Source organism: Lissotriton vulgaris, chromosome 12 (assembly GCF_964263255.1).
Source record: "Lissotriton vulgaris chromosome 12, aLisVul1.2, whole genome shotgun sequence".
Taxonomy (NCBI): Eukaryota; Metazoa; Chordata; class Amphibia; order Caudata; family Salamandridae; genus Lissotriton; species Lissotriton vulgaris.
Window position 1 is genome coordinate 277,501,854 of NC_141700.1, and position 27,354 is coordinate 277,529,207.

Consider the following 27,354-nt stretch of genomic DNA (forward strand, 5'->3'; position numbering starts at 1 on the left):
TGTGGTATTGTTGATTGAACACTTCGAACACCATGCTCTTCGGATGCACTTTCTGGGTGGAAATAGGAAACAGATAGTGCAAATCCACAAAGCACAATCAATCCCTGAGCACAGCAGCACTTTTAATACTAATTTTTAAAGGGCGATTAACAAACTCAAGTTGTAAAAATAGAAAATGAACAGAATCCAGCTGGTCTTATTTTTATCGTAAAATATTCCCTAAAATTGCTCTTCAGTGAATGCCATCATTATTACTGCCAAAAATTTTAAATTTTCAAGAGCTGGCCGGGGGAGACCCTTTGATGCAGCAGCAAATGTGCAATGAGACGAAGGGCATCTGATGGGAATAGCATCCTCTTAATGATCAGTACCCACGCTTGTAAAGTTGAAAGTGCTCCCCTGTGAAGAAGTAAAGCCCTCTCTTCCACTGTTATTGGGTGGTCTTTGAGGGTCAGCATCCCACAAGCTCCAACACCTACACTTAGATCCTATTGTGTCATGGCTGAAGCTGTTCCTCTCTATAACTCGAAGTCTTTGATCACCTTCAGCCTCCCCTACAAGTTCACACCAAACAGAGCAAGTGAGTAAAGTAGTTGCAACTTAGTATTGCTCTTATGTAGTCAGGGGTCCTTTGTACATCATTATCTAAATGTAATACTTTTTTTAACATGGTTTTAAAATGTAACGTATTTATTAGCTTATATGTAAAATTGTACAAACTGTTTTTTATGTATTTTGTCTTTTATGATGCAAATCGAATAAAGACCTCTTGACTGACTGAGTAAAGTAGATTTTCTTTCTTTGCTCTGCTCAGCCATCCGGGTGTTTAGCAGAGAACAGAACTGCAACACGGAAAACAGGAGGTGAATTGAATGGAAACCCATTTTAACAGCAGATTTAAACCGCTGCCTTGCTGTGAGTCGAACAAGATGGTGCCTGATAATAAGCGCCTGTTACTTGTGCCAGAGAAATCCGTTTCACAGAAAATTGCTTGGCGTTAAACTGCCTCCAATACCATTTCCTTCATTCAAGATACATCAAATAGTAAAAGACCTATGCAACTTAGTACAACGCCGCAGAATGTGCAATCGTGAATACAATACACCCTCTATCTTACTAGTCATCTTTGTAAATACTGCAAAAATGATCTCCCTGAAATTCCTTCAGGCATTTCCCGCAGGTCTGTGTAACGTTGTGGCTCAACGTGTGGAATGCAAGCATGTCCTTGCGGATGAACACTGCCTCGCACTTATCACACTTATATGAGGCGTTATATGACGCGTGCCTTCTTAGGTGCGTCTTCAACATCCTTGATAGGAAAAAACTCTTGTTGCATTCCGTGCACGCAAAGGTTTTTTCTGTACCTTTAGGTGAGTGCTTGAACATGTGCTCCTGCAATGCGCCCCTTGTGGTATATGATTTCTCACACTCCGTGCAAGAGTAGGGCCTCAAGCCATCATGTGTTCGCAGGTGAAACTTCAAGCTGGGACTGGTATAAAACTCCTTCTCACACTTGGTGCACTTGTACTCGCGCACGCTCGAGTGCTTTTTCAGGTGCAGCCTCCGGGCGGAGGGATCCATGAAGTCCTTGCCACAAACTGGACACAAATATGGCCGTTCTCCTGTATGCTTATGCGTATGTTTCTTCACGTTGCTGTAGTAATTGCTTGTATAGGGACAGTGTTTACACTGGTACGTTTTTATTGCACGTCTGCTAGAGTTTTTAGTGGCTGCTTTCCTTCCCACCTTGGATTGGCGGGATGAGGTCTTGCCACGTTCTTCATCAGTGATTGGAGACATTTCTTCTTCCTCAGCTTCAGAAACGACTTCTTTGTCTGATGCAGACGCATCACTTTCCATTCCACTCGACCCAGAACGCAATCCATAAGAACTCCCAGAACCTTTACTACATGCGTCATCCTCATCGCTATCCTCTTCAAAGGTGTAATTCACTTTCTTCTGATCCGTACATAAACTATAGCCATTCCGAGTCCTTTTTCTATTTCTAGATGAGGAAGACTTTCTATTATTCTCCTCTGCCAAAGGTGACGCAGGTAAAGAAATTGAAGCTGGGAGTATTGCTTCGTTTTTGTTGCTGGTTTTCTTTTTTTTGTTTAGGAATGGAGCTAGGACATTAGTGGGCATTTTCTGCAACACTACTGACACTGCAGGCAACTGGGACACGACTTTCCCTCCCAGTTGGTTGTCTAGGGAGACAACGTTCAGTTTCTGAATAGGAGTTGTGGCATTACTGGGCAGGCTACTCTTAGTCAAAAGTAATACAGAAGGGGACGGTGCAGGACTTTGGTTCGCACTGGTGAGATCACTGTTCTCTAGAGAGTTGAATAGCCCAGATGCAGCACTACAGGGAGGTTTGTCTTTGTTTTCGGATGAAAATGATGACAAGAGAATTTGAGGGCTGAGCTTTGTACTGAGCTTTATGTCAGTTACTATCTGTGTGGCAGAAACATCAGGAGGCGGAGTTAGCGGATGGTTGAGGAGCTGCATAGTTTTCTGTGGATCACAGAGCAGCCAAGGTGGCGTATTAAGCGGTAGAGGTTGCTCCCTAATTGATACTGAAGCAGGTAACCAAGGCGATGGAGTGGTGTGTGGTTCACTTGTATGGTTATTTGATTGTACATGGCTTGGTAGCGGGGCTATTATGATGCTGGTACGCATTTGATCATGTATGGGTGATGGTGGAGGAGACGGCTGCATTAAGTTGGGAGTGCAATGGTTGTGCAGTTCAGGAGTATCATTAGAGGGTTGATTCTGCTCCTCCTTAGATAATGGCGTAAGATGCTGTAGAGACTCTGATGAGTCCACTTCCAGAGGAGTCAGAAGATTGTTGCTTGTCGGACAGTTTTTTTGTTGGGATGTTTTGTTCATGGGAAGCGTTTGCTCATCTTCACATAATGACAATGGCAGCTGTGAGGTTTCTTTGGAATTATTTAGGTGGGAATTCTGCTCTGCATGATTCGAGCTCACAGTTGGAGTATTATCTGGAAGCACGTGTTCCTGTCTGGATACTGATGACTTGAATAGTGGAAATGGAATATTTCGAGGCTGATCTTTCCTCTTGGCACGGCTATTCTTTCTGGATAAGACAGGCATGATCATGTTCTTTTCTGACAACGATGACACTAACTGTGATAAATACATGAGTGGGGACTTCGCGAGAAGGTTATCCTTGCTTCTTGGTGAAGAGTAGGATACTGTTAGCGAAGGATGTGTCTGATCACTTGTCCTGGAAGTCTTCATCTGTGAAAAATTCTGAGACACGAGCAGGGTATTTTTATCTCCAGATCCTGACGACAAGAGGGAAGATGCCATTCCTTGAACGTTACCACCCTGGTTATTAATAGCAGAAGAGTTCACAAGTTGAAATGCTGTGCTTACTCCTGCTGAGTCAGCATTCTGTAATGTTAAGGACGGTGCCAGCACAGGTGATGATGTTGTTAATAATGATACCGTTGGTTGATTGGTACCAATATTATTCTGTGATGTGGCGCTTCCAGGCAGATTAGTTTGAGGGGATGGAAGTGTTAACATAAGTAAAGAACTATTTGTACCACTGGGCAACAGGATGAGGGTGTTTGCAGGTTGTTGCAACGGCGGTGCTGATAGTACAACTGTGGTTGCAGCCTGTGAAATTGATAGAAACACATTACCAAGGTTATTTGTGTTTGCTTGGGGCAGCGAGTGGCTCTCAGCACCACTGATTTGCCCAACTTCTTTTGAAGAGGATGGAACTGAAGGATTATTTGCCACGTGTTTATTAATCATGTTATTTGCAGATGCACTGCAAAGCGTCATTCCTGCTCTACCGTCATAACTTTGAGCTTCTCTTTTAGACAACAGTGGTGACGTCAATGATGTGCAAATGGGATCTGGAGGCTTAAGAGGCCCTGGAACACAGTTAACAGTGACTGCATCATCTGGAGATGGAGCAGTTGGGTTGCATGGTGGTTTCTCTGTTTGAGAAGATGACAAAGTTTGAAGAGGAGGCCGGGAATTTTTTGTGGAATACTCAAGGCTGCCATCTCTCAGTGCATCACAAATTTTGACCGATGATCTTCTTCTGGTTGGTCGAGGTTTCCTTCTCGCACAATTTTGAAATTCTAGAAAACAAAAACAAGTCAAGGAGTTAATGAAATAATATAGTGCAAATTAACACAACATACCTAATTGAAGTTCAAATGTAATGAATCTAGTTGTTGGAGTAAATCAGTTTTGTGCCTTTGGTGAGATGCTGTACTGTAAAGGCCAGGAGAGTGAGCACTTAAGTCTCCTATACAATTGTAACCAAGGAACATGAAGTATGCCGAAAGCATAAAGGTTCTCATTGCATGAAGTGTAATGATTAACATCTACCTTGGATAGATCCAATGCCAGACAGGGCATGGAAAACATGATGCGAGAAGACATGTTGAGTATCTGATGGAAGTCTCCAAAGGATGCATTACACAGCACAGAAAATTGACTCTCCACCAACTGCACTTTAAAGACAGTCAGGGAGTTGCCATAAACTGCCGCCTTCCCACATGCACTGATCCCACTGAAGAAAACGAAACCTTTAAGCAACCCTTGTCTACACTGGGACGATTCACTCTTAGACCTGGGAAATCTATGCCCAGATGGCATTCACCAATTCTGCGCAGAGCTCTCAGCCCAAAAGTAAATGTATGAGTCTCAACATCCTTACACCAGTAGGTGAAGTCTCTAACAATAGAAATTATGACCAAAGTGACTGGATTTCTGATGCAAAACTATAGAGGGGAGATTTCAACAAAGGCAACATCAAGCTCTGCCTCATCTACTGAAAACTCAGATTTGAAAGAACAATAAAGTATCTACCTGACGGCAATCATACAGAGCTGATTATCAACAAACCCGCAAGCACATACATTCAGCCCTACCCTGGACTCTCCCCATCTCCCTTATACTAAGTGCCCCTGTGGACACCAGGAACCAGAATTATCCTGGATGCAGATCACTATATTATAAAAGCAGGGGAACTTCACAGAGTATGATACCAGCCTTGTAATTGTTTTGATGACTACAGGGAAGGAGATGGTCTGCCTCCCTTCACCCAAAGGGCCGTGGAGAAGGTTTCCATGAGGCAAAGAATTCTGCACTTATGAGAAAAAGCAACCATAAAGGGAGATCTCCACCATTACCTTAGGGAACACTGATGGAGCAAGGACTCGTAGAAAAGAGACTTGCTCTGAAGCAATCCGCTCGTTTAACTCACTAACATATTATGTATTGTGTGAAACTAACGCGCACCACATAAACACATGAATTAGTGCAGCTTGCATATGTGTTTGCTAACGTTAACAACTCGAACTAATGACTAAAACAGCTTTAACAGGGAAATCTTTACTGCACATGCCTCAACTGCATCTACGTAATATGATGTACTAAGGTTTGGAGGGAAATTCTTGCGCATGAGCAGAAGGCACTAAAATGGAATCTTGAAGACTCACGTGCATGGCACCTGCTTAGCTGAAGCAAAATCGAGCTATTTAACTAATGCTAATGTGGGGAAAGTATTAATAAGTAAAGGTCGTTCGAGTAGAGACGGTGGTATACAGTGAAACCATTTATTTTTTTAAATAACATCTGCCTTTCTGACTTCATCACTAGTGCGCATTTGGGCCTCTTGTGTATGGCTGAAGTGAGCTGGGTCACATGATAATGGCGCATGGCAACTGAAAGTCAACCCAGAAGAATGACATGAGGGTCAGGAAGAGAATATGGTCGTAGTGTGCCTGAGCCTGGGAACCGACCATGAAAAGTCTAAATGAATGAGTATACATGTCCAATTTAAAACAATTGTTGCAGATGAAATGTGAATGCGGGTGGGAAAATAAAGCATGAATAAAAATTAAGGGGATGGGACTGTTAACAATGGGCTAACTGAAAAAGTGATATGTAAGCATGGTATGATGATCACCCCCCCCTTGCCTGACTAATTAGATTTCGTATTTTTACGATGTTGAAACTTTAGTGGGTGGTACATGAGAAACGAAAGGTATAATTGAGGTAGCTTTAGTTCGTTAGTTAGAGAAGTGAGCGCTCAAGAGATGAAGATTTGTTGAATGCTGCACAACTTGGGATGCTGTTGCTGCGGGAGGTGCCAATGCTGGGAGAGAAGCTGTGAGATGCTGATGAAGAAGCCGAATGCAGAGCCCTCTATCCTAATTTAATTAGGTTAGATAAGAAGATTGCGGAAGTATCTCGAGGAGGAAAAGAGTGTCAGAGAGGGGTGCGAGGCGACCATCAGTGTTAGAGAGGTCATCTATCCTGTCCTGAAGTCTTTGTTTCCTGAACTATCCTGGTTGACCCTAACCAGCCCTTTGGCCAGGGTGCTGGTCTTCACGCCATTCTTGGTGAATATAATTTTGTGCATTTGCAGATGTATTTTTCTCTCTGTCCTGTCCTTTCTGAGCATAATACATTACAAAAGTTCAAAGTATGTGTTTGATGATTGATTAATTGAATTTTCTCTCCCACGAGTGAGGGTGACTGTACTGTTTTCTTGAAGTGGTTCACATTTAATTAACTTAGATCAATGCTTAAAACGTACCAGAGTCTGTGGTTATTTACTTCAAGGTATAGAGAAGTTTAAAAATATGTTCATTATCACCATCAATTAGTTCAACTAATGGTCCATCGACCAGAGGAAAGAACTTTTTGATCAGAGGGAGGTTAGTTAGGAATGCTGAATAACTAATCTTGATATTTTGATCACACACAAGAAACTTTGACTCCAGCGGTTTACTCAATTGTGTATTTATGGGCCCAGGTGAGTATATGGTAGTGGAGTATCTGTTGTTGGTACACCGCTGGAGGCAAAGAATTCTGCACTTATGAGAAAAAGCAACCATAAAAAGAGATCTTCACCATTACGTTAGAGAACACCATATGTGAGTTCATAAAGTAATATGCTGGAGTATATGTTTCCTGTTAGAAATGGATATGTTTCCTGTCAGAAATTGGGTTTCTGCTGGGCAGAGGTATAAACCATAATCACAATCACAATCCAAGTCAGGGTAAGTCAGATACACACCCTAAATTGACCTATGCTCACCCTCTTGTAGCTTGGCACAGAGCAGTTAGGTTTAAGTATTTGTGCAACACTTCAAACAGTAAAACAGTGAAAACACCACACCAAAAGACAACAAACCTGATTAGAAAAATAAAGCTTAATTTAATTAACAAAATAAGAGTAAAACGACAAAATTACAATAACTGCAGTTATGAATGTTTAAAGAATAAACTGAAAGGTAGTGCTTAAAAACATAAAGCACCAACAGGGGTTATCTGGTCGCTCTAACCGGGTCAAATTGAAAAGTTCAGACTGACTGTCGGATACAGGGACCAGTCTTGCCCACTGCAAAGTACCTTAGTTGCGTCATCGATGGAGCCTTGTGCATCTCAAGAGGGCTGAAAAGGGGTCATAACCCCACAATCCCTATCCTCATAGCTATCCTAGAGAAAGCTGATCTTGAGAAGGATCCTGAGACAGGTCCTTCAGGTAAGACAGGAGAAGGAAACCCCCCCAGAGAATGAAACCATCACCCCAGAAGATGAGGATAAGGATGGAGAAGATTCAGATAATCAGGGGGATGACCAGGTTGAAGTCAGAGGACTCAGCCAGGCCAATCTAAGGCTACATCGGAATGGAGAAGGTGTCCACCTTCCCAGGCCCAATAGTAGACTCAACCCTGGCACTAGAAGGGTTAGATCTCCTTCCAGGGAATCTAACCAGTCTAATGCCTCCAGGGGATCTCAAAGGGGAATGACTTCCCCCCAGAGAAAAGAACATGAGGCTAGGATGAGAGCTGTCCAACTTCAAATTGAGAAGGAAGAGGCAGCCCTGGCCCAAGCTAAACTTGCTTTAGCAAGGGAGCAAAAATTAAGTGGATTAGAGTCCACTGATGGCAGCAGTATCCCTAAGGATAAAGACAGGTCCTATGATCATAGAAACCAGAGTAAGATTGTGCCCCCCTACAAAGATGGGGATGACATCCACAAATGGATGACTGCTTTGGAGAGGGCCTGCAGGGTACAGCAGGTTCCCCAGAGTCAGTGGGCAGCAATCTTGTGGGTTTCCTTTTCAGAAAAAGGAAGAGACAAGCTCCTCACTGTTAGACATGAGGATGCTAAAAACTACACTGTCCTGAAGAGTGCTCTAATTGATGGGTTTGGCTTAACCACTGAACAGTACAGATTAATGTTCAGAGATACCCAGAAGACACAGACTCAGGACTGGACTGATTTTGTAGATTGTTCTACTAAGGCTCTGGAAGGTTGGTTGCTTAGCAGAAAAGTACATGACTATACAGGATTGTATAATTTGATTAAGAGGGAGCAGATCCTTAGTAATTGTCAAAACCAGCTTTTACACCAGCACCTGGTGGACTCAGATCTGACCTCTCCACAAGAATTGGGTAAGAGGGCAGACAAATGGGTCAGAACCAGTATTAGGCCTAGAAATCAGGGTAATGACCAGAAGAACGAGTCTACCAAGCCTCAAGAAAAAGGTGGGGATAAATCTAAAGACAAGACTTCCCCAGGGCCCCAAAACTCCAAGGATGGGGGTGGGTCCCAAGACACTTCCTCTACAGTGAAAACGCCTTATTGCCATGCTTCTAAAAAGCCTGGCCATTGGAAGACTGACAGCGGTTGCCCTAAGGTCTGCAATAAGGAGAATATTCCTCCAGGTAATACTCCAACACCTCCTGTTACTACTAGTAGTAATCCCCCAGGTGGTGGGAGTGCCCCCCCAAAAATTGGCTGGGTTTACTTGCGGAACTCAGGTAGACTTTGGCCTAACCAGGTCCCCTACCACGGTACAAAAGGGGGTGGTGATGGACGGAGCATCTGAATCAATCAAACACTCACACCCAGTCAAAAGATCTGGGTTTGATCCATCACCGTTCTTTAGCCCACTCTGCCACCCAAGTTCAGACATGGCTATATGGAAATCAGTCTGACCCTGTGCCTCATGGGAACAGTCCAGCCCGAACTGCCAAGCCATGTCTTCCCTGGACCGGAAACAAGATTCCGAGGACCGGTTTCTGGCAATCCAGCCGTCTTCAGCCCGGCTTACTTGAATCCAGTGGCAAAGTGAGCAAGGGACTCTCGTCTGAGCATACCCTGCCACACTTATGGCGGCCAAAAGCGGTACAAAAGGGGGTGGTGATGGACGGAGCATCTGAATCAATCAAACACTCACACCCCGTCAAAAGATTTGGGTTTGATCCATCACCGTTCTTTAGCCCACTCTGCCACCCCAGTTCAGACATGGCTATATGCAAATCAGTCTGACCCTGTGCCTCATGGGAACAGTCCAGCCCGAACTGCCAAGCAATGTCTTCCCTGGACCGGAAACAAGATTCAGAGGACCGGTTTCTGGCATTCCAGCTGTCTTCAGCCTGGCTTGCTTGAATCTAGTGGCAAAGTGAGCAAGGGACTCACGTCTGAGCATACCCTGCCACACTTATGGCGGCCATAAGCAGTACAAAAGGGGGTGGTGATGGACGGAGCATCTGAATCAATCAAACACTCACACCCAGTCAAAAGATCTGGGTTTGATCCATCACCGTTCTTTAGCCCACTCTGCCACCCCAGTTCAGACATGGCTATATGCAAATCAGTCTCACCCTGTGCCTCATGGGAAAAGTCCAGCCGGAACTGCCAAGGCATGTCTTCCTGGACCGGAAACAAGATTCCGAGGACCGGTTTCTGGCATTCCAGCCGTCTTCAGCCCGGCTTGCTTGAATCCAGTGGCAAAGTGGGCAAGGGACTGACGTCTGAGCATACCCTGCCACACTTATGGATCCAAAAGCGGTACAAAAGGGGGTGGTGATGGACGGAGCATCTGAATCAATCAAACACTCACACCCAGTCAAAAGATCTGGGTTTGATCCATCACCGTTCTTTAGCCCACTCTGCCACCCCAGTTCAGACATGGCTATATGCAAATCAGTCTGACCATGTGCCTCATGGGAACAGTCCAGCCCGAACTGCCAAGCCTAGTCTTCCCTGGACCGGAAACAAGATTCCGAGGACCGGTTTCTGGCATTCCAGCCGTCTTCAGCCCGGCTTGCTTGAATCCAGTGGCAAAGTGAGCAAGGGACTCACGTCTGAGCATACCCTGCCACACTTATGGCGGCCAAAAGCGGTACAAAAGGGGGTGGTGATGGACGGAGCATCTGAATCAATCAAACACTCACACCCAGTCAAAAGATCTGGGTTTGATACATCAACCATTCTTTAACCCACTCTGCCACCCCAGTTCAGACATGGCTATATGCAAATAGGTCTGACCCTGTGCCTCATGGGAACAGTCCAGCCCGAACTGCCAAGCCATGTCTTCCCTGGACCAGAAACAAGATTCCGAGGACCGGTTTCTGGCATTCAAGCCGTCTTCAGCCCGGCTTGCTTGAATCAGGTGGCAAAGTGAGCAAGGGACTCACGTCTGAGCATACCCTGCCACACTTATGGCGGCCAAAAGCGGTACAAAAGGGGTGGTGATGGACGGAGCATCTGAATCAATCAAACACTCACACCCAGTCAAAAGATCTGGGTTTGATCCATCACCGTTCTTTAGCCCACTCTGCCACCCCAGTTCAGACATGGCTATATGCAAATCCGTCTCACCCTGTGCCTCATGGGAACAGTCCAGCCGGAACTGCCAAGGCATGTCTTCCTGGACCGGAAACAAGATTCCGAGGACCGGTTTCTGGCATTCCAGCCGTCTTCAGCCCGGCTTGCTTGAATCCAGTGGCAAAGTGGGCAAGGGACTGATGTCTGAGCATACCCTGCCACACTTATGGTGGCCAAAAGCGGTACAAAAGGTGGTGGTGATGGACGGAGCATCTGAATCAATCAAACACTCACACCCAGTCAAAAGATCTGGGTTTGATCCATCACCGTTCTTTAGCCCACTCTGCCACCCCAGTTCAGACATGGCTATATGCAAATCAGTCTGACCATGTGCCTCATGGGAACAGTCCAGCCCGAACTGCCAAGCCTAGTCTTCCCTGGACCGGAAACAAGATTCCGAGGACCGGTTTCTGGCATTCCAGCCGTCTTCAACCCGGCTTGCTTGAATCCAGTGGCAAAGTGAGCAAGGGACTCACGTCTGAGCATACCCTGCCACACTTATGGCGGCCAAAAGCGGTACAAAAGGGGGTGGTGATGGACGGAGCATCTGAATCAATCAAACACTCACACCCAGTCAAAAGATCTGGGTTTGATACATCAACCATTCTTTAACCCACTCTGCCACCCCAGTTCAGACATGGCTATATGCAAATAGGTCTGACCCTGTGCCTCATGGGAACAGTCCAGCCCGAACTGCCAAGCCATGTCTTCCCTGGACCAGAAACAAGATTCAGAGGACCGGTTTCTGGCATTCCAACCGTCTTCAGCCCGGCTTGCTTGCATCCAGTGGCAAAGTGAGCAAGGGATTCATGTCTGAGCACACCCTGCCACACTTATGGTGGCCAAAAGCGGTACAAAAGGGGGTGGTGATGGACGGAGCATCTGAATCAATCAAACACTCACATCCAGTCAAAAGATCTGGGTTTGATCCATCACTGTTCTTTAGCCCACTCTGCCACCCCAGTTCAGACATGGCTATATGCAAATCAGTCTAACCCTGAGCCTCATGGGAGCAGTCCAGCCCGAACTGCCAAGCCATGTCTTCCCTGGACCGGAAACAAGATTCCGAGGACCGGTTTCTGGCATTCCATCCGTCTTCAGCCCGGCTTGCTTGAATCCAGTGGCAAAGTGAGCAAGGGACTCACGTTTGAGCATACCGTGCCACACTTATGGCGGCCAAAAGCGGTACAAAAGGGGGTGGTGTTGGACGGAGCATCTGAATCAATCAAACACTCACACCCAGTCAAAAGATCTGGGTTTGATCCATCACCGTTCTTTAGCCCACTCTGCCACCCCAGTTCAGACATGGCTATATGCAAATCAGTCTCACCCTGTGCTTCGTGGGAACAGTCCAGCCCGAACTGCCACGCCATGTCTTCCCTGGACCAGAAACAAGATTCCGAGGACCGGTTTCTGGCATTCAAGCCGTCTTCAGCCCGGCTTGCTTGAATCAGGTGGCAAAGTGAGCAAGGGACTCACGTCTGAGCATACCCTGCCACACTTATGGCGGCCAAAAGCGGTACAAAAGGGGTGGTGATGGACGGAGCATCTGAATCAATCAAACACTCACACCCAGTCAAAAGATCTGGGTTTGATCCATCACCGTTCTTTAGCCCACTCTGCCACCCCAGTTCAGACATGGCTATATGCAAATCAGTCTAACCCTGAGCCTCATGGGAGCAGTCCAGCCCGAACTGCCAAGCCATGTCTTCCCTGGACCGGAAACAAGATTCCGAGGACCGGTTTCTGGCATTCCATCCGTCTTCAGCCCGGCTTGCTTGAATCCAGTGGCAAAGTGAGCAAGGGACTCACGTTTGAGCATACCGTGCCACACTTATGGCGGCCAAAAGCGGTACAAAAGGGGGTGGTGTTGGACGGAGCATCTGAATCAATCAAACACTCACACCCAGTCAAAAGATCTGGGTTTGATCCATCACCGTTCTTTAGCCCACTCTGCCACCCCAGTTCAGACATGGCTATATGCAAATCAGTCTCACCCTGTGCTTCGTGGGAACAGTCCAGCCCGAACTGCCACGCCATGTCTTCCCTGGACCAGAAACAAGATTCCGAGGACCGGTTTCTGGCATTCAAGCCGTCTTCAGCCCGGCTTGCTTGAATCAGGTGGCAAAGTGAGCAAGGGACTCACGTCTGAGCAGTCTGAGCATGCCCTGCCACACTTATGGCGGCCAAAAGCGGTACAAAAGGGGTGGTGATGGACGGAGCATCTGAATCAATCAAACACTCACACCCAGTCAAAAGATCTGGGTTTGATCCATCACCGTTCTTTAGCCCACTCTGCCACCCCAGTTCAGACATGGCTATATGCAAATCAGTCTCACCCTGTGCCTCATGGGAACAGTCCAGCCGGAACTGCCAAGGCATGTCTTCCCTGGACCGGAAACAAGATTCCGAGGACCGGTTTCTGGCATTCCAGCCGTCTTCAGCCCGGCTTGCTTGAATCCATTGGCAAAGTGGGCAAGGGACTGACGTCTGAGCATACCCTGCCACACTTATTGCGGCCAAAAGCGGTACAAAAGGGGGTGGTGATGGACGGAGCATCTGAATCAATCAAACACTCACACCCAGTCAAAAGATCTGGGTTTGATCCATCACCGTTCTTTAGCCCACTCTGCCACCCCAGTTCAGACATGGCTATATGCATATCAGTCTGACCCTGTGCCTCATGGGAACAGTCCAGCCCGAACTGCCAAGCCATGTCTTCCCTGAACCGGAAACAAGATTCCGAGGACCGGTTTCTGGCTTTCCAGCCGTCTTCAGCCAGAAGACGGCTGGAATGCCAGAAACCGGTCCTCGGAATCTTGTTTCCGGCTTTCCAGCCGTCTTCAGCCAGAAGACGGCTGGAATGCCAGAAACCGGTCCTCAGAATCTTGTTTCCGGTCCATGGAAGACATGGCTTGACAGTTCGGGCAGGACTGTTCCCATGAGGCACAGGGTCAGACTGATTTGCATATAGCCATGTCTGAACTGGGGTGGCAGAGTGGGCTAAAGAACGGTGATGGATCAAACCCAGATCTTTTGATTGGGTGTGAGTGTTTGATTGATTCAGATGCTCCGTCCATCACCACCCCCTTTTGTACCGCTTTTGGCCGCCATAAGTGTGGCAGGGTATGCTCAGACGTGAGTCCCTTGTTCACTTTGACACTGGATTCAAGCAAACTGGGCTGTAGACGGCTGGACTGCCAGAAACCGGTTCTCGGAATCTTGTTTCCGGTCCAGGGAAGACATGGCTTGACATTTCGGGCTGGACTGTTCCCATGAGGCACAGGGTCAGACTGATTTGCATATAGCCATGTCTGAACTGGGGTATGATCTAGAAATCTTAACCTGGGCTGAGGTGGAACAAGAAACCCATCCAAAAATGGTAAATCTCCATGGAAAGGTTAGTGGGGCTGTGATGGCCACAGCCCTAATCCAAGATGTCCCCCCTGAACAGGTCAGGAGGGCTGTGCCAGTCTCAGCCCAATCTCAAGCAGATTCCTTCCCTAAGCAGGTTGGCAGGACCTTGATGGTAACAGCCCATACCCAAACTGAGTCCCCTCCTGAAAAGGTTGGTGGGGCTGTGATGGCCACAGCCCAAACTCAAACAGATTCATGTGTTGGGAAGCCTGAGACTATGGATCACTCCACAAAAACTGAGAGCATTGAGGAGGAAGAGAAATCTCCCTCCCACCAGACTCTAGGAAAGGATCAGCCTCCTCAGGGAACTGATCTTACCCCCTGTGAAGAAACTGCCCCAGAGGTAGTCAGGCCTAGCCTGGCAGAGCCCCTGATGTCAGTGGACCCTTCCAAGGTGGGACCCAGTCTGGAGCAGGTAACCTGCCCCTCTCTACCCTACCTCAGTCAGCACAGGGCTGTAGAGGTCAGGGAGGCCAGTGGTGGACCGCAAAGGGCCCCCTGTCCACGAAAATCACCCCATCAGCAGATTAGAGGCACCAAAGCTAGCAGCCCTAGCAAGGTGAAAAAGTCAAACAGTCCTGAGGGATCCCCCTTACTCTTAGTTAGGAGCCTTCCCCAGATGGATTCTGTTGGGCACGGCCAAACATGGGACCCAAGGCCCCAAACCTGATCTGTCCCCCAGTAAACCAACAAAAGGGACCCAGCCTCCAGCTTTAGGTAGCCAAAGGTTGACCCTGAGAGCACAGTGCAACCCAGTCATGGAAAGAAAGGCATTCATGGTGGATAGTGATTGGAGGAAGCTGAGCCCTACATTAGTGGAGCCTCACTTCAATACTCCATTCCCACACCAGCCTTTTACTTTGCCAAAACACACCACAGGTAGTGATTCCCTATGGTGGATACCCTCTGATACCCCTAGGGTGAGGGATTGCTTAGTGGACCATGAGACAGGGGGTAACCATGCTAGTACAGGTAATTCCTTATATGGCCGCTTAGGCAATATAGGCTTACCTGGTCAAGGATGGCCTTCTCCTTTCGTTTGGGGGGGTTATGTAGGAGGTGGATACCTGACTATGGTTACCCCAGATTTTTTTGCCTAGTGTTTAGCTGGTTTTCGACTTAGTTGACATGGGATCCTGCTAATCAGGGTCCCAGGCTATCTGCTCTCTCTGTAAAATGGACTCCATGTACCCTAGGTACATCTCCAATTGGATATTGGGTCACCTTATCAGCCCCTGTACAGTGTACTAAAGGTACCCAGGGCATAGGTGCATCCAAGGCCTGCCAGGGGCTGCAGCATATCTTTTGCCACCCCTGGCTGGCTATCCAAAATGACACAACTGGCTGATCACTCAGCTGGGGCAAGGTGGTGTAATCACCCCTTGCTTAGATATAGTATACCTATATCTAAACCTATATCTGGACACATATACACCTATAAGTCACTCCTATGGCAGGCCTCAACAATCCTGGAGGCAGAGTGCTTGGTTTTATGTGAGATGGTGCTCTAGCATGAGCTGAGCCAGTCAGCAGCTTTCGGAACCTGGGGGCATATTACCAAGCATGAGCGAAATATATCGCTCAGCTTGGTTAGCGGCCAAAATTATATCGTCGAGCATCACTGATTTTTATCGCTTAGGAGCCTTGATATTATCAAGGTTTATCTCCTAAGCGATAAAAATCGGCCGAAATGCATGATTATTGCTGTAAAGTCAGCGATATTCATGCATTATCAAGCAAATGCTCTTAGCCATGTAATCCACCTACCATTGGATTACATGGCTAATAACAGCTCTGTTCAGAAAAGGGAGTGGTGATGGACAGAGTATCTGAATTAAGCAGAACACTCCTACCCAGTCCAAAAATCAGGGCTTGATCCATCACCTTTTTTTAGCCCACTGCACCATCCCAGCTCAGAACCTGGCTACATGCAAATTAGTCTGTCCCTGGCCCAGTGCATCATGGGAACAGCGCAGACCAAACTACCAAGCCAATTCTTATACCAGGAAGAAAACAAACCATGATGCACTGGGCCAGGGACAGACTGATTTTCATATAGCCAGGTTCTGAACTGGGATGGTGCAGTGAGATAAATAACGGTGATGGATCAAGCCCTGATCTTTGGACTGGGTAAGAGTGGTCTGCTTAATTCAGACACTCTGTTCATCACCACCCCCTTTTCTGAATCGTTTTTGGCCACTATAGGTGTGGCAGGGTATACTCAGACATGAGTCCCTTTCTCACTGCACCATCAGGATTCAAGCAAGCCGGGCCGACGACAGCTGAAATGCCAGAAACCGGTCCCCGGTAGCTTGTATCCTTTCTGGTGAAGAATTGGCTTGGTAGTTTAGTCTGCCCTGTTCCCATGATGCACTGGGCCAGGGACAGACTGATTTGCATATAGCCAGGTTCTGAACTGGGATGGTGCAGTGAGATAAATATCGGTGATGGATCAAGCCCTGATCTTTGGACTGGGTAAGAGTGGTCTGCTTAATTCAGACACTCTGTTCATCACCACCCCCTTTTCTGAATCGTTTTTGGCCACTATAGGTGTGGCAGGGTATACTCAGACATGAGTCCCTTTCTCACTGCACCATCAGGATTCAAGCAAGCCGGGCCGACGACGGCTGAAATGCCAGAAACCGGTCCCCGATAGCTTGTCTCCTTTCTGGTGAAGAATTGGCTTGGTAGTTTAGTCTGCCCTGTTCCCATGATGCACTGGGCCAGGGACAGACTGATTTGCATATAGCCATGTTCTGAACTGGGATGGTGCAGTGAGATAAATAACGGTGATGGATCAAGCCCTGATCTTTGGACTGGGTAAGAGTGGTCTGCTTAATTCAGACACTCTGTTCATCACCACCCCCTTTTCTGAATCGTAATAACAGCTCTGGGCAGGCGTTAGCTTTTGGAGATAATCGCGCTTAGCGCGATTATTTCCAAAAGTTGGTAATAGGAGTTAGAGATGTTAGCGACTGATTCCAGTCGCTAACATCTTGGCACGCCCACTTTGCATGTCATTAGCGATAATTATCGCTGACATGCAAAGTGGGCACCTAAATGCCCGCTATCTCCTACTAGCTGTCGCTAACTGGTGTTAGCAACAGCTAGGTAATAGGGCGATGAAATTATCGCCGCTTTAGCAGGAAAAATTCCTGCTAAAGCGGCGATAAGGCCCTTGGTAATATGCCTTCAAGTCCCTTAGCTGTTCTGGGATATTGCCATACCATATACTCTTAAGTGCATTATGAACCTCGCGGTTCACTGCTAACTTTGGTTTGGCTTTACAAAACATGTCGTGTAAGGTGTCATATGCTTTGGAATACTCCCCCCTCGCCAGTCCTGGCGACGGGGGTAGCATTCCACCCTTCTAGAGGGAGAAGACATGTTACTTTGCTTAAACGCGGTTAAATCTAACCAGAGCCCCAGCATCACAAAATGGATGCTGCTGCCACAGACACAAGTCTGGCCTCCTGCTGCTTACCGAAACTCCGGCAGGGGAGGCCTGGACAAAAGGTTTCCTGTCACAGGGAGGTCTCACACCACCCCAGACAGGAGATAGTGGATTGTAGCATGGAGGGTCGAATGAAACTAGACACTGCCAGTTCAAACCAGTGCTGGGGCACTCCAGCCCCAGCTCTGGTGCGAAACTGGACAAAGGGAAAGGGGTGTAACCACCTCCTTCCTGGGTCCCACCCATAGGAGGGACCTAGCAGGTGATCCAGCCCCTTGATTTGGAATAAAGGTAGGAGCTGTGCCAAGGCAAAGTAGATCATCCTGACTGAAACTTTGAAATGAAACTCTGGACCCTTCGACATGCTACTCAACGTAGAAGACTGAAGAATCTCCCTTGTGGTCAAGGAGTGGCCACCCTGTGCAAACAGGCACCACCAGCGCATCGAGACTCCTTTGCGGTTGCTCCTGCCGGAGCTCGAACGACAGAGACCGGCAAGACTTGGAATCCTAGACTTCCAACAGCCCGATCCACAGTCCTAGCAAAGCTTAGACCTGTGGAGGCGACGTGAGACGTGGGACCGGCCATCTTGAAAAGTCGACGAAGTGCTTCCTGTGCAGCTCCCGAGGCTCCCTCGATGCTGTGCTTTGGGGTTTGAGAAGCCCCACCCCCGAGCAGCCTGTGCTCCAAAGATCACCTCTCCACACTCTCCGAGTGCTGCGTGGGGCCCTTTTGCACTTTTCCTGCTCGACGCGTTGTCCGGTGGCTTGTCCGTTGGCTAGTGGCCTCTGTGAAGACGATCCATCGAAACTACACTGCTGGTCCGGTTGCTCCAGACTAGCTCCAAAACAATAGAGGAAGCATAGAGGTACTGATAGAATCGCCCTCCTAGCAGAATTATATAAACAATTGGATTCTATCAATTTGTGTGGTGACTATTTTTTTTAGGTTAAAATTTTCTGTGTCCAGTAAGATACTAGGCTCTCTCTTAGACCTGAAAAGATGAGAGCACTATGTGCTTTTTAAAATACCCCTCACACACTAAAAAGTCCTTTAGTGTCATGCTTCATCATGGGGGTCTTCCCGTCCCTCTAACGGGGCGGGGCATGCTGCGACCTACGAACTACGCGGGAGCACTAAGTTGTTGTGACAGAAGGCTATGTGTCAGTGAAGGAGGTGTCAGTGAAGTGTAGGGACCTAATAAGTGAGTGTAAGAAAAGGTAAAAAAGGTTAAAAATTCCCTGGCTAGTAGAAAAAATATATTTTATTCGCTTCTCTAGCTGGGAACGTTAAGAAGGGGGTTTTGAGGTAGAGCAGTAGCTTGCTACCAGGTCGACATGTTTCATAAGCAGTCCCCTACTGCTTACTCATCAGGACTTTCTAGTGGTCCCTACTACACAATGCTCGGTTCTAAAATGATAAGCTAAAAGTCCTACAAACAAGCAGCAAAAATAGGCTGAATGTTTGAGCTTTAGGGCATGAGCTGGCCCTAGTGAAGCATGGTAAGTTACCAATATTGCCAAAAATATTGACCTATTGCGGTCTCTGTAAAGGAAATGGGAAAAAAAGGGGAGAGAGAGGAAGGAAAACAGAACATGAATATGTTTGTCTCACATTGGTAGGCATATAGCACAAAACATGTGAAAGTGCCGAGGGCCACATAGGTGATGAGTGACCTCTTGCTGATGAAGCATTCGTCATGTGCTTCATGGACAAACAGACGAGTTAAATATAACTCATTCGAATGGTTAATGGACCAACGTGTCTCACACAACCCTACTGGTTTTAGGGCAACATTATCTCATCAAACACACACCAGTGACTCGATACATACAAACGAACAGCCTGTAATGGGAGAGAGGTTGGAAACCCAATATTTACATTAAAAACAACATTAAAAGAGGTTTGTTAGGCCGTAGTAAAGATGTTGTACATACTAGTTCGACAAATGTTCTAAGCCCCATGAGCTTGCAGTCGAAGGGTATTCAACGTGGTAAACTGTAAAACAAAACCGCACCCTTTTGTCAATTACGGGTTTGATCCGTAATTCATTAATGCCCCATGCACCAAGTTTTTAGAGACTCATGGTCAGAGTCTATTACTTACGTTGACCGCAAAAGAACACTGCCTTATTCCTACCCTCGTACTGCTCCGAAGACCTCTGGCGTCCTTCGTTAGACATCCTTTAAACTCATTCAGTTCGCATTGTCATCTCTGTTTGTAGGTACCGGCAAACACTAGTGCGCTACCCTAAGATGGCCGCCGCTTCTGGAACAACTATCTGAAAAATGGGAAGTCTTTTTACTATTCCTATACTCTATGGAAAAAGTATATATTACGGATAGATTGTGGAAAATGTTCCAAATACGTAATTAATTTTATAGTGGTACATCTGGGTTCATATGTTCCAGGAGAAACGTGGTTGTTCTAGGCAGGAGTTAGTATCATCATCAGAAAGGGTGATATGAAGTGGAATACGGTCATATATGAGGCCATGCATAGAGGTGATGGTTTGGGGTAATAATCATAATGACCATAATCGTGAAGATGCACGGCGGGAGCTAGAGGTTAATTTCCAAAGGTGGTGGTTGAAGTAATGATTGCAGTATTCATGATCGTGGAGATGTGCTGCAGGGGTTGGAGGTATATTCTAGGCTTTTCAGACATGTTACACGTTGGCGTTTGTTGTTGGCACTTCTCAGGTGTTTTCGCAGAGTGTAACACAAGCAGTGGTCAGGAGGTTGCATATTTTATAACTGACTCCAAGGTATTTCGTTGTTCAGGCCATTCTTATTTGATTTAATATGGAAGACCCACCTCTGTTCTTTCTCCAGGAGGTAATTCTCATTTTCGACCTGTTCTATTATGGTCCAAGAGATGTCTTCAGGCTTATGATTACTTTCCAAGAAGTGGTTCGTCAGTTTGGTGCTTGATTTTTTGCATTTTATTGTGCTTTTATGTTCGCCTATCCTGATCTTTATCGCCCTACTCGTCATGCCCAATTACTCCAGATTGCATGGGCAGGTGATTAGATACACGACATTCGAACTGTTGCAATTGCTGAAGCTTCTCTGTTCCCAGATGGTCCCATTGTTAAAAGTTAATTTCTTGCTCTTTTTGGTCAGGCAGCAGACTTTGCACCCACCACAAGGATAGTGACCCTGTACTAAATGTGGGTTTCTTTGCGAATTGGTATTGTCTGTTTATGGTCTTGTGTGTACCAAGAGATCTCTTATGCTTTGTGCTTTCTTGTGTGAAAAGATTGGTTTCGGTATCTGAAGACCACCGCTGTTCAGAATCTTTCAATTCTTGGTAATGATCTTTGTCGCTTGCGGTAATGAAGGATCTTGACGACCTCGACCCTTTCAACAAACGTGTCTTCCAAAACATCTCTAATGAAGAACGTAAAGCACTGCGAGAACTGAGTAACAACAAAGAAGTCATAATAAAACCAGCTGACAAGGGAGGTGCAACTGTGATACAAAACAAGGAACAGTATGATAAAGAATGTACACGACTGTTACAAGACCAAAGGAACTATGAAGTTCTCCGAGCTGATCCTACTGAGAGGTTAATAATCAAGATCAATACAATGGTAGAGGAGGCATTGGCCCACAATTGGATTACTAAAAAAGAGGGGGATTTTCTTTGTCAAAAAAATCCAAAAATCCCCTATATGTACACTCTACCCAAAATCCATAAAAATCTGCAAAACCCTCCGGGACGCCCCATTATCTCGGGGATTGGGTCGATCTTGGAACCAGTCTCGAGATTTGCAGATGCATTTCTCAGACCAATGGTCCAAAGGACATCAACATACCTCAGAGACACGAAAGACGTGCTGAACCTACTGGAAGAATTAACATTCGATCCCAACAGCCAGCTCTTAATCAGCTGTGACGTGAAAAGTCTTTACACCAGCCTGCCACACAACGAAACCCTTGAAATCATCGAGGATGTACTCTTCGAAGACTACTGGGAATACCAAACTCCACGCAATGTGGTCAAGGAATGTTGTTCACTCGCACAAAAAGAGAACTTTTTTTTAACACAACGGCACCCTATACCTGCAGAAACATGGGACCAGCATGGGGAGCACTTTTTCTCCCAGCATAGCTGGTCTCTATGTGCATCATCTAGAGGTGACCAAGATACTGAACCCTAGTAATCCCTTCAGAAACAACATCAAGACGTGGAAAAGATACATCGATGATATCCTTATCATCTGGGATGGAGATGAAAAGACCTCTGAACAATTCCTCACTTGGCTGAACCTACAGGACGACTTCTTAAAATTTACTAGCACCACCTCAAAGAGCAACCTGCTCTTTCTGGATCTAAACATTTTTCAAAAAAATGGCAGACTGATGACCACTACACACTTTAAAAGCACTTTCAAGAATTGCTTGCTAATGTACAAAAGCTTTCATCCCAAACATCTACGGGACAATTTACCGTATGGCCAGTTCCTGCACCTCCGCAGGAATTGCACAGAAATTGGAAATTTTTAACTTCAGGCAAAAGACTTACGGAAGAAATTGGAAGCCCGTGAGTATCCGAACAAAATCATCGATCAGGCATACAAGCGGGCCAGAAACAACTGTCGGGAGAGTTTGCTCGAGGAGAAAGTACCAAAGGAGGAAGAACAAAGACCCATTTGTGTGACCACTTATAATACGAGCTCAAACCAAGTGACAAAGATCAATACCAAGAATTGGAAGATTCTGAACAGCGGTGGTCTTCAGATACCGAAACCAATCTTTTCACACAAGAAAGCACAAAGCATAAGAGATCTCTTGGTACACACAAGACCAAAAACAGACAATACCAATTCGCAAAGAAACCCAAACTTTGTACAGGTGCACTATCCTTGTGGTGGGTGCTAAATCTGCTGCCTGACCAAAAAGAGCAAGAAATTAACTTTCAATAATGGGACCATCTGGGAACAGAGAAGCTTCAGCAATTGCAACAGTTCGAATGTCGCGTATCTAATCACCTGTCCATGCAATCTGGAGTATGTGGGCATGACGAGTAGGGCGATAAAGATCAGGATAGGCGAACATAAAAGCACAATAAAATGCAAAACATCAAGCACCAAACTGACGAACCACTTTTTGGAAAGTAATCATCAGCCTGAAGATATCTCTTGGACCATAATAGAACAGGTCGACAATGAGAATTACCTCCTGGAGAAAGAACAGAGGTGGGTCTTCCGTATTAAATCTAATAGGAATGGCCTGAACGACGAAATACCTTGGAGTCAGTTATAAGATATGCAACCTCCTGACCACTGCTTGTGTTACAAAACACCTGAGAAGTGCCAACAACAAACGCCAACGTGTAACATGTCTGAAAAGCCTAGAATATACCTCTAACCCCTGCAGCACATCTCCACGATCATGAATGCTGCAATCATTACTTCAACCACCACCGTTGGAAATTAACCTCTAGCTCCCGCCGTGCATCTTCACTATTATGGTCATTATGATTATTACCCCAAACCATCACCTCTATGCATGGCCTCATATATGACCGTATTCCACCTCATATCACCCTTTCTGATGATGATATTAACTCCTGCCTAGAACAACCACGTTTCTCCTGGAACATATGAACCCAGATGTACCACTATAAAATTAATTACGTATTTGGAACAATTTCCACAATCTATCCGTAAAATATACTTTTTCCATAGAGTATCGGAATAGTAGAAAGACTTCCCGTTTTTCAGATAGTTGTTCCACAAGCGGCGGCCATCTTAGGGTAGCGCACTAGTGTTTGCCGGTACCGACAATCAGAGATGACAATGCGAACTGAATGGGTTTAAAGGATGTCTAACGAAGGACGCCAGAGGTCCTCTGAGCAGCACGAGGGTAGGAATAAGGCATTGTTCTTATGCGGTCAACGTAAGTAATAGACTCTGACCATGAGTCTCTAAAAACTTGGTGCATGGGGCAATAATGAATTGCGGATCAAACCCGTAATTGACAAAAGGGTGCGGTTTTGTTTTACAGTTTACCACGTTGAATACCCTTCGACTGCAAGCTTAAGGGGCTTAGAACATTTGTCGAACTAGTATGTATAACATCTTTACTACGGCCTAACAAACTGCTTTTAATGTTGTTTTTAATATAAATATTGGGTTTCCAACCTCTCTCCCATTACGGGCTGTTCGTTTGTATGTATCGAGTCACTGGTGTGTGTTTGATGAGATAATGTTGCTCTAACACCAGTAGGGTTGTGTGAGACACATTTGGTCCATTAACCATTCGAAGGAGTTATATTTAACTCGTCTGTTTGTCCATGAAGCGCATGAGAATGCTTCATCAGCAAGAGGTCACTCATCACCTATGTGGCCCTCAGCACTTTCAAATGTTTTGTGCTATACGCCTACCGATGTGAGACAAACATATTCATGTTCTGTTTTCCTTCCTCTCTCTCCCCTTTTTTCCCATTTCCTCTACAGAGACCGCAATAGGTCAATATTTCTGGCAATATTGGTAACTTACCATGCTTCACTAGGGCCAGCTCATGCCCTGAAGCTCAAACATTAAGCCTATTTTTGCTGCTTGTTTGTAGTACTTTAGGCTTATCATTTTAGAACCAAGCATTGTGTAGTAGGGACCACTAGAAGGTCCTGATGAGTAAGCAGTAGGGGACTGCTTACGAAACATGTCGACCTGGTAGCAAGCTACTGCTCTACCTCAAAACCCCCTTCTTAACGTTCCCAGCTAGAGAAGCGAATAAAATATATTTTTTCTACTAGCCAGGGAATTTTTAACCTTTTTTACCTTTTCTTACACTCACTTATTAGGTCCCTACACTTCACTGACACCTCCTGCACTGACCCATAGCCTTCTGTCACAACAACTTAGTGCTCCTGCGTAGTTCGTAGGTCGCAGCACGCCCCGCCCCGTTAGAGGGACAGGAAGACCCCCATGATGAAGCATGACTCTAAAGGAATTTTTAGTGTGTAAGGGGTATTTTAAAAAGCACATAGTGCTCGCATCTTTTCAGACCTAAGAGAGAGCCTAGTATCTCACTGGACACAGAAAATATTAACCTAAAAAAATATTCACCACCACACATTGATAGAATCCATTTGTTTATATATATGCTCCAGACTGGGCCCAGCTCCCCTGAAAAGGAGCCATCGATCTGACCTTCCCGGTCCGATCAAGAAGACATCTTCGAGTCCTGCGTGGGTTGCATTTGCCAAGGCTGGGTGACTCAGATTCGAGAACCGACACCGCCGACAGCGAGAGCCTTCGTAGGACAGCCCGTGTTCAACTCCTGGTTGTCGTCGATACTTCCTGGTCTACTTGGCAGGGGAGACAAACTACTCGACAGCACCTGATTGCAACCCGACATTGCCTGGTTCCATCCTGGTCACTGGCTAGTGACCTAGACTCTGTCCCCTCTGCTTTCAGGTACTCTGCATCTTCGATCCACCCTTGGATCCAACCGGACTCTGTTCTCCTGGTCACCTGCAGCATCTTCATCTCCAGGCTCCATAGAACTTCACGACGAAACCCGACACACTTTGGCACCTAAGCACCCGCTTCCTGTGGGTGAGGTAACGATATAACTCACATGCTCCTATAGTGAATTACACCTCTAGTGTCCTAGTTTTAAGTGGCTAAGTTCTAGTCTAGTCGGAAGACTCCTAAACCTATAACTTTCTGATTTTTACGCACCATTGACTTGTATGGTAAACGCGGTTGCCTATAGACACTGCACCCGCATCCCGTGGGCCTCCTATGTCCTAACCTTCGTTAGTCCAGTGTAGGCCCGGCGATTCCCAAGGCCCTAGGCCTGTTCATTGTTCGTGACGTGGTACTTATACCACTTTCTTAATATATGGTTTGAGTGGCCACCCGGCCTATCCATAATTGTGCAGCTTATTGTATGTTATACTGTGTTCTTGTTTAATGCTTGTGCTTCTGTGCTCATAAAGAGTATAGGGGATTATTCTAGAAATAAATACATATATTTTGTAATATGTAACTTGTGTGGTGTCCTTTTATTTGGTAGTTAAAAGGATTGCATATGGTAAAACAGCTGGCTTCACATGCCCTCTTGAGTTTAGCCTAAGACTGCTTTGTCCATGCTACCATTAGGATAGCTGGTCTATAAGGTTGACTTACAACCAATCACCATAAGGGTCGTTCGTTTGGACTGATACAAGGTGCTCACTAGAATTAGTGGTCATCATATACCAGGCCAACTTCTCACAGCACCCTCCCGAACGCCTCTAATCCTTACGCTATGCTGTACCCAGCCAAGCTAAAGATAACGCATGAAGGACAGGCGCACTTCTTTACAGACGGCAAGGAGGCTCTTAAGTACACCAAACATATATGCTCCAGAAAGTCACTGCCTTACCCATCCTGCCAAACTTAATCCGAGCAGAACTTTAGTGAAAATGACTGATATAGTTACTGAAATTCTCGTTTTAGATAATGGTCTACTACGGTATTCAGTATATAATCTAACAAATGTGTTCAAAAGATTTCCCAATGCTATTAAGCTACACGTAACTTATTCCCTTTGACTCTGTAAAGGCACAAGTTTCACATCTGTCGGATTCTATATAACTGGTACGGCCTGGACACCCTGGTTTATGCCAGCGTCCCTAGCCCCCAAAGGGACATCTCCCATGTGTTTCTGCTTTTTGGTTAAAAGGGGTTGTAAAAGGGGAGAGGGGGTAAATTGTCACAAACCTAATTGGGAGGTTGGTGTGGGTGGGGGGTGGGATAGGGTGCTTGCAGCATCTTCAGACATACATTCGTTAGCTATACATTATATGTTATGTTATGTTAGTTTATATTTGTAGAGCGCCAAATCACCATAAGGTCTCTAAGCGCTTACAGCATTTAATATGAACCTGGGAATCCCTTATTCCTGCTGGGCTCAGCACGTTTAAGGTGAGCTTATCCAAATGCCTCAGTGAACAAGATGGTCTTGAGTTTCCTCCTGAACAGGAGTAAGGTGGCTTCCCCACGCATACTGTCCGGTAGCTTTTCTAGAGCTGGACTATCACAACTGAGAAGGCCCGACCCCCCAAGGTGGCTCTATGGAAGCGCAGGCAGGCCAACAGGCTTGACTCAGATAAACTGAGGCATTGTCCAGGCACATAAAGCTTCAAACGGTCTTTGATGTAGCTAGGCGTCGCTTCATACTGTGCTTTATGTGGAATGCACAGGCCCTTGAACCTGACCCTCTGCTTAATAGGGAGCCAGTGAAGCTGTTGTAGCAGGGGTGTGGCGCGTGCTCTTCTTAGCAATTTAAAAATCAATCCTGCCGCATCATTTAGAACCACCTGAAGTTTCCCCTAAAGTTTATCAGGAAGCCCTATGTATACCGTGTTACCGTAATCCTTGCGTGACAAGGTTAATGCCGACACAACGGTACGCATGGTAGAAAATGAGAACAGGGTTGCAAGTTTACGGAGTTGCCTCATCAAACCCACACAGCTCCCCACTACAGCAGACACCTGGTTGTTCAGAGTTAACTTGGTGTCTAGCCTGATACCCAAGCTCTTTACAGCTGGCACCGGTGTCAGGGTGGTGCCAAGCTCTTGTTGCCAGAAGAGGCTGGACCAGGGGTTAGCCCCTGTAGTGAGGACAAGCACCTCTGTCTTGTCAGGATTTACATTAAGTGAATTAGAGGTCATCCATTTCATAGTGAAACGGAGAATGTTCTGAACATTAATCTGTACCGGAGTGGAATTGTCAACTTGCACAATTAGTTGGGTGTCATCGGCATAAATGAACACCTGACATTCCAGTTTTGCCAATGCT

General features: G+C 46.2%; 1 protein-coding gene across 1 annotated transcript in view; it reads right to left on the reverse strand.

The window, feature by feature from the left end:
- Window positions 1-703: 703 nt before the first annotated feature.
- LOC147673956 (uncharacterized) overlaps window positions 704-27,354 on the reverse strand; it is a 181,090-nt gene continuing 154,439 nt past the window's right edge. Inside the window, exon 5 of the mRNA XM_086945038.1 lies at window positions 704-4,121. Within this exon, the coding sequence (XP_086801164.1) occupies window positions 1,117-4,121 (3,005 nt within the window). The 3' untranslated portion in view covers window positions 704-1,116. The remainder of the gene's footprint in view (window positions 4,122-27,354) is intronic.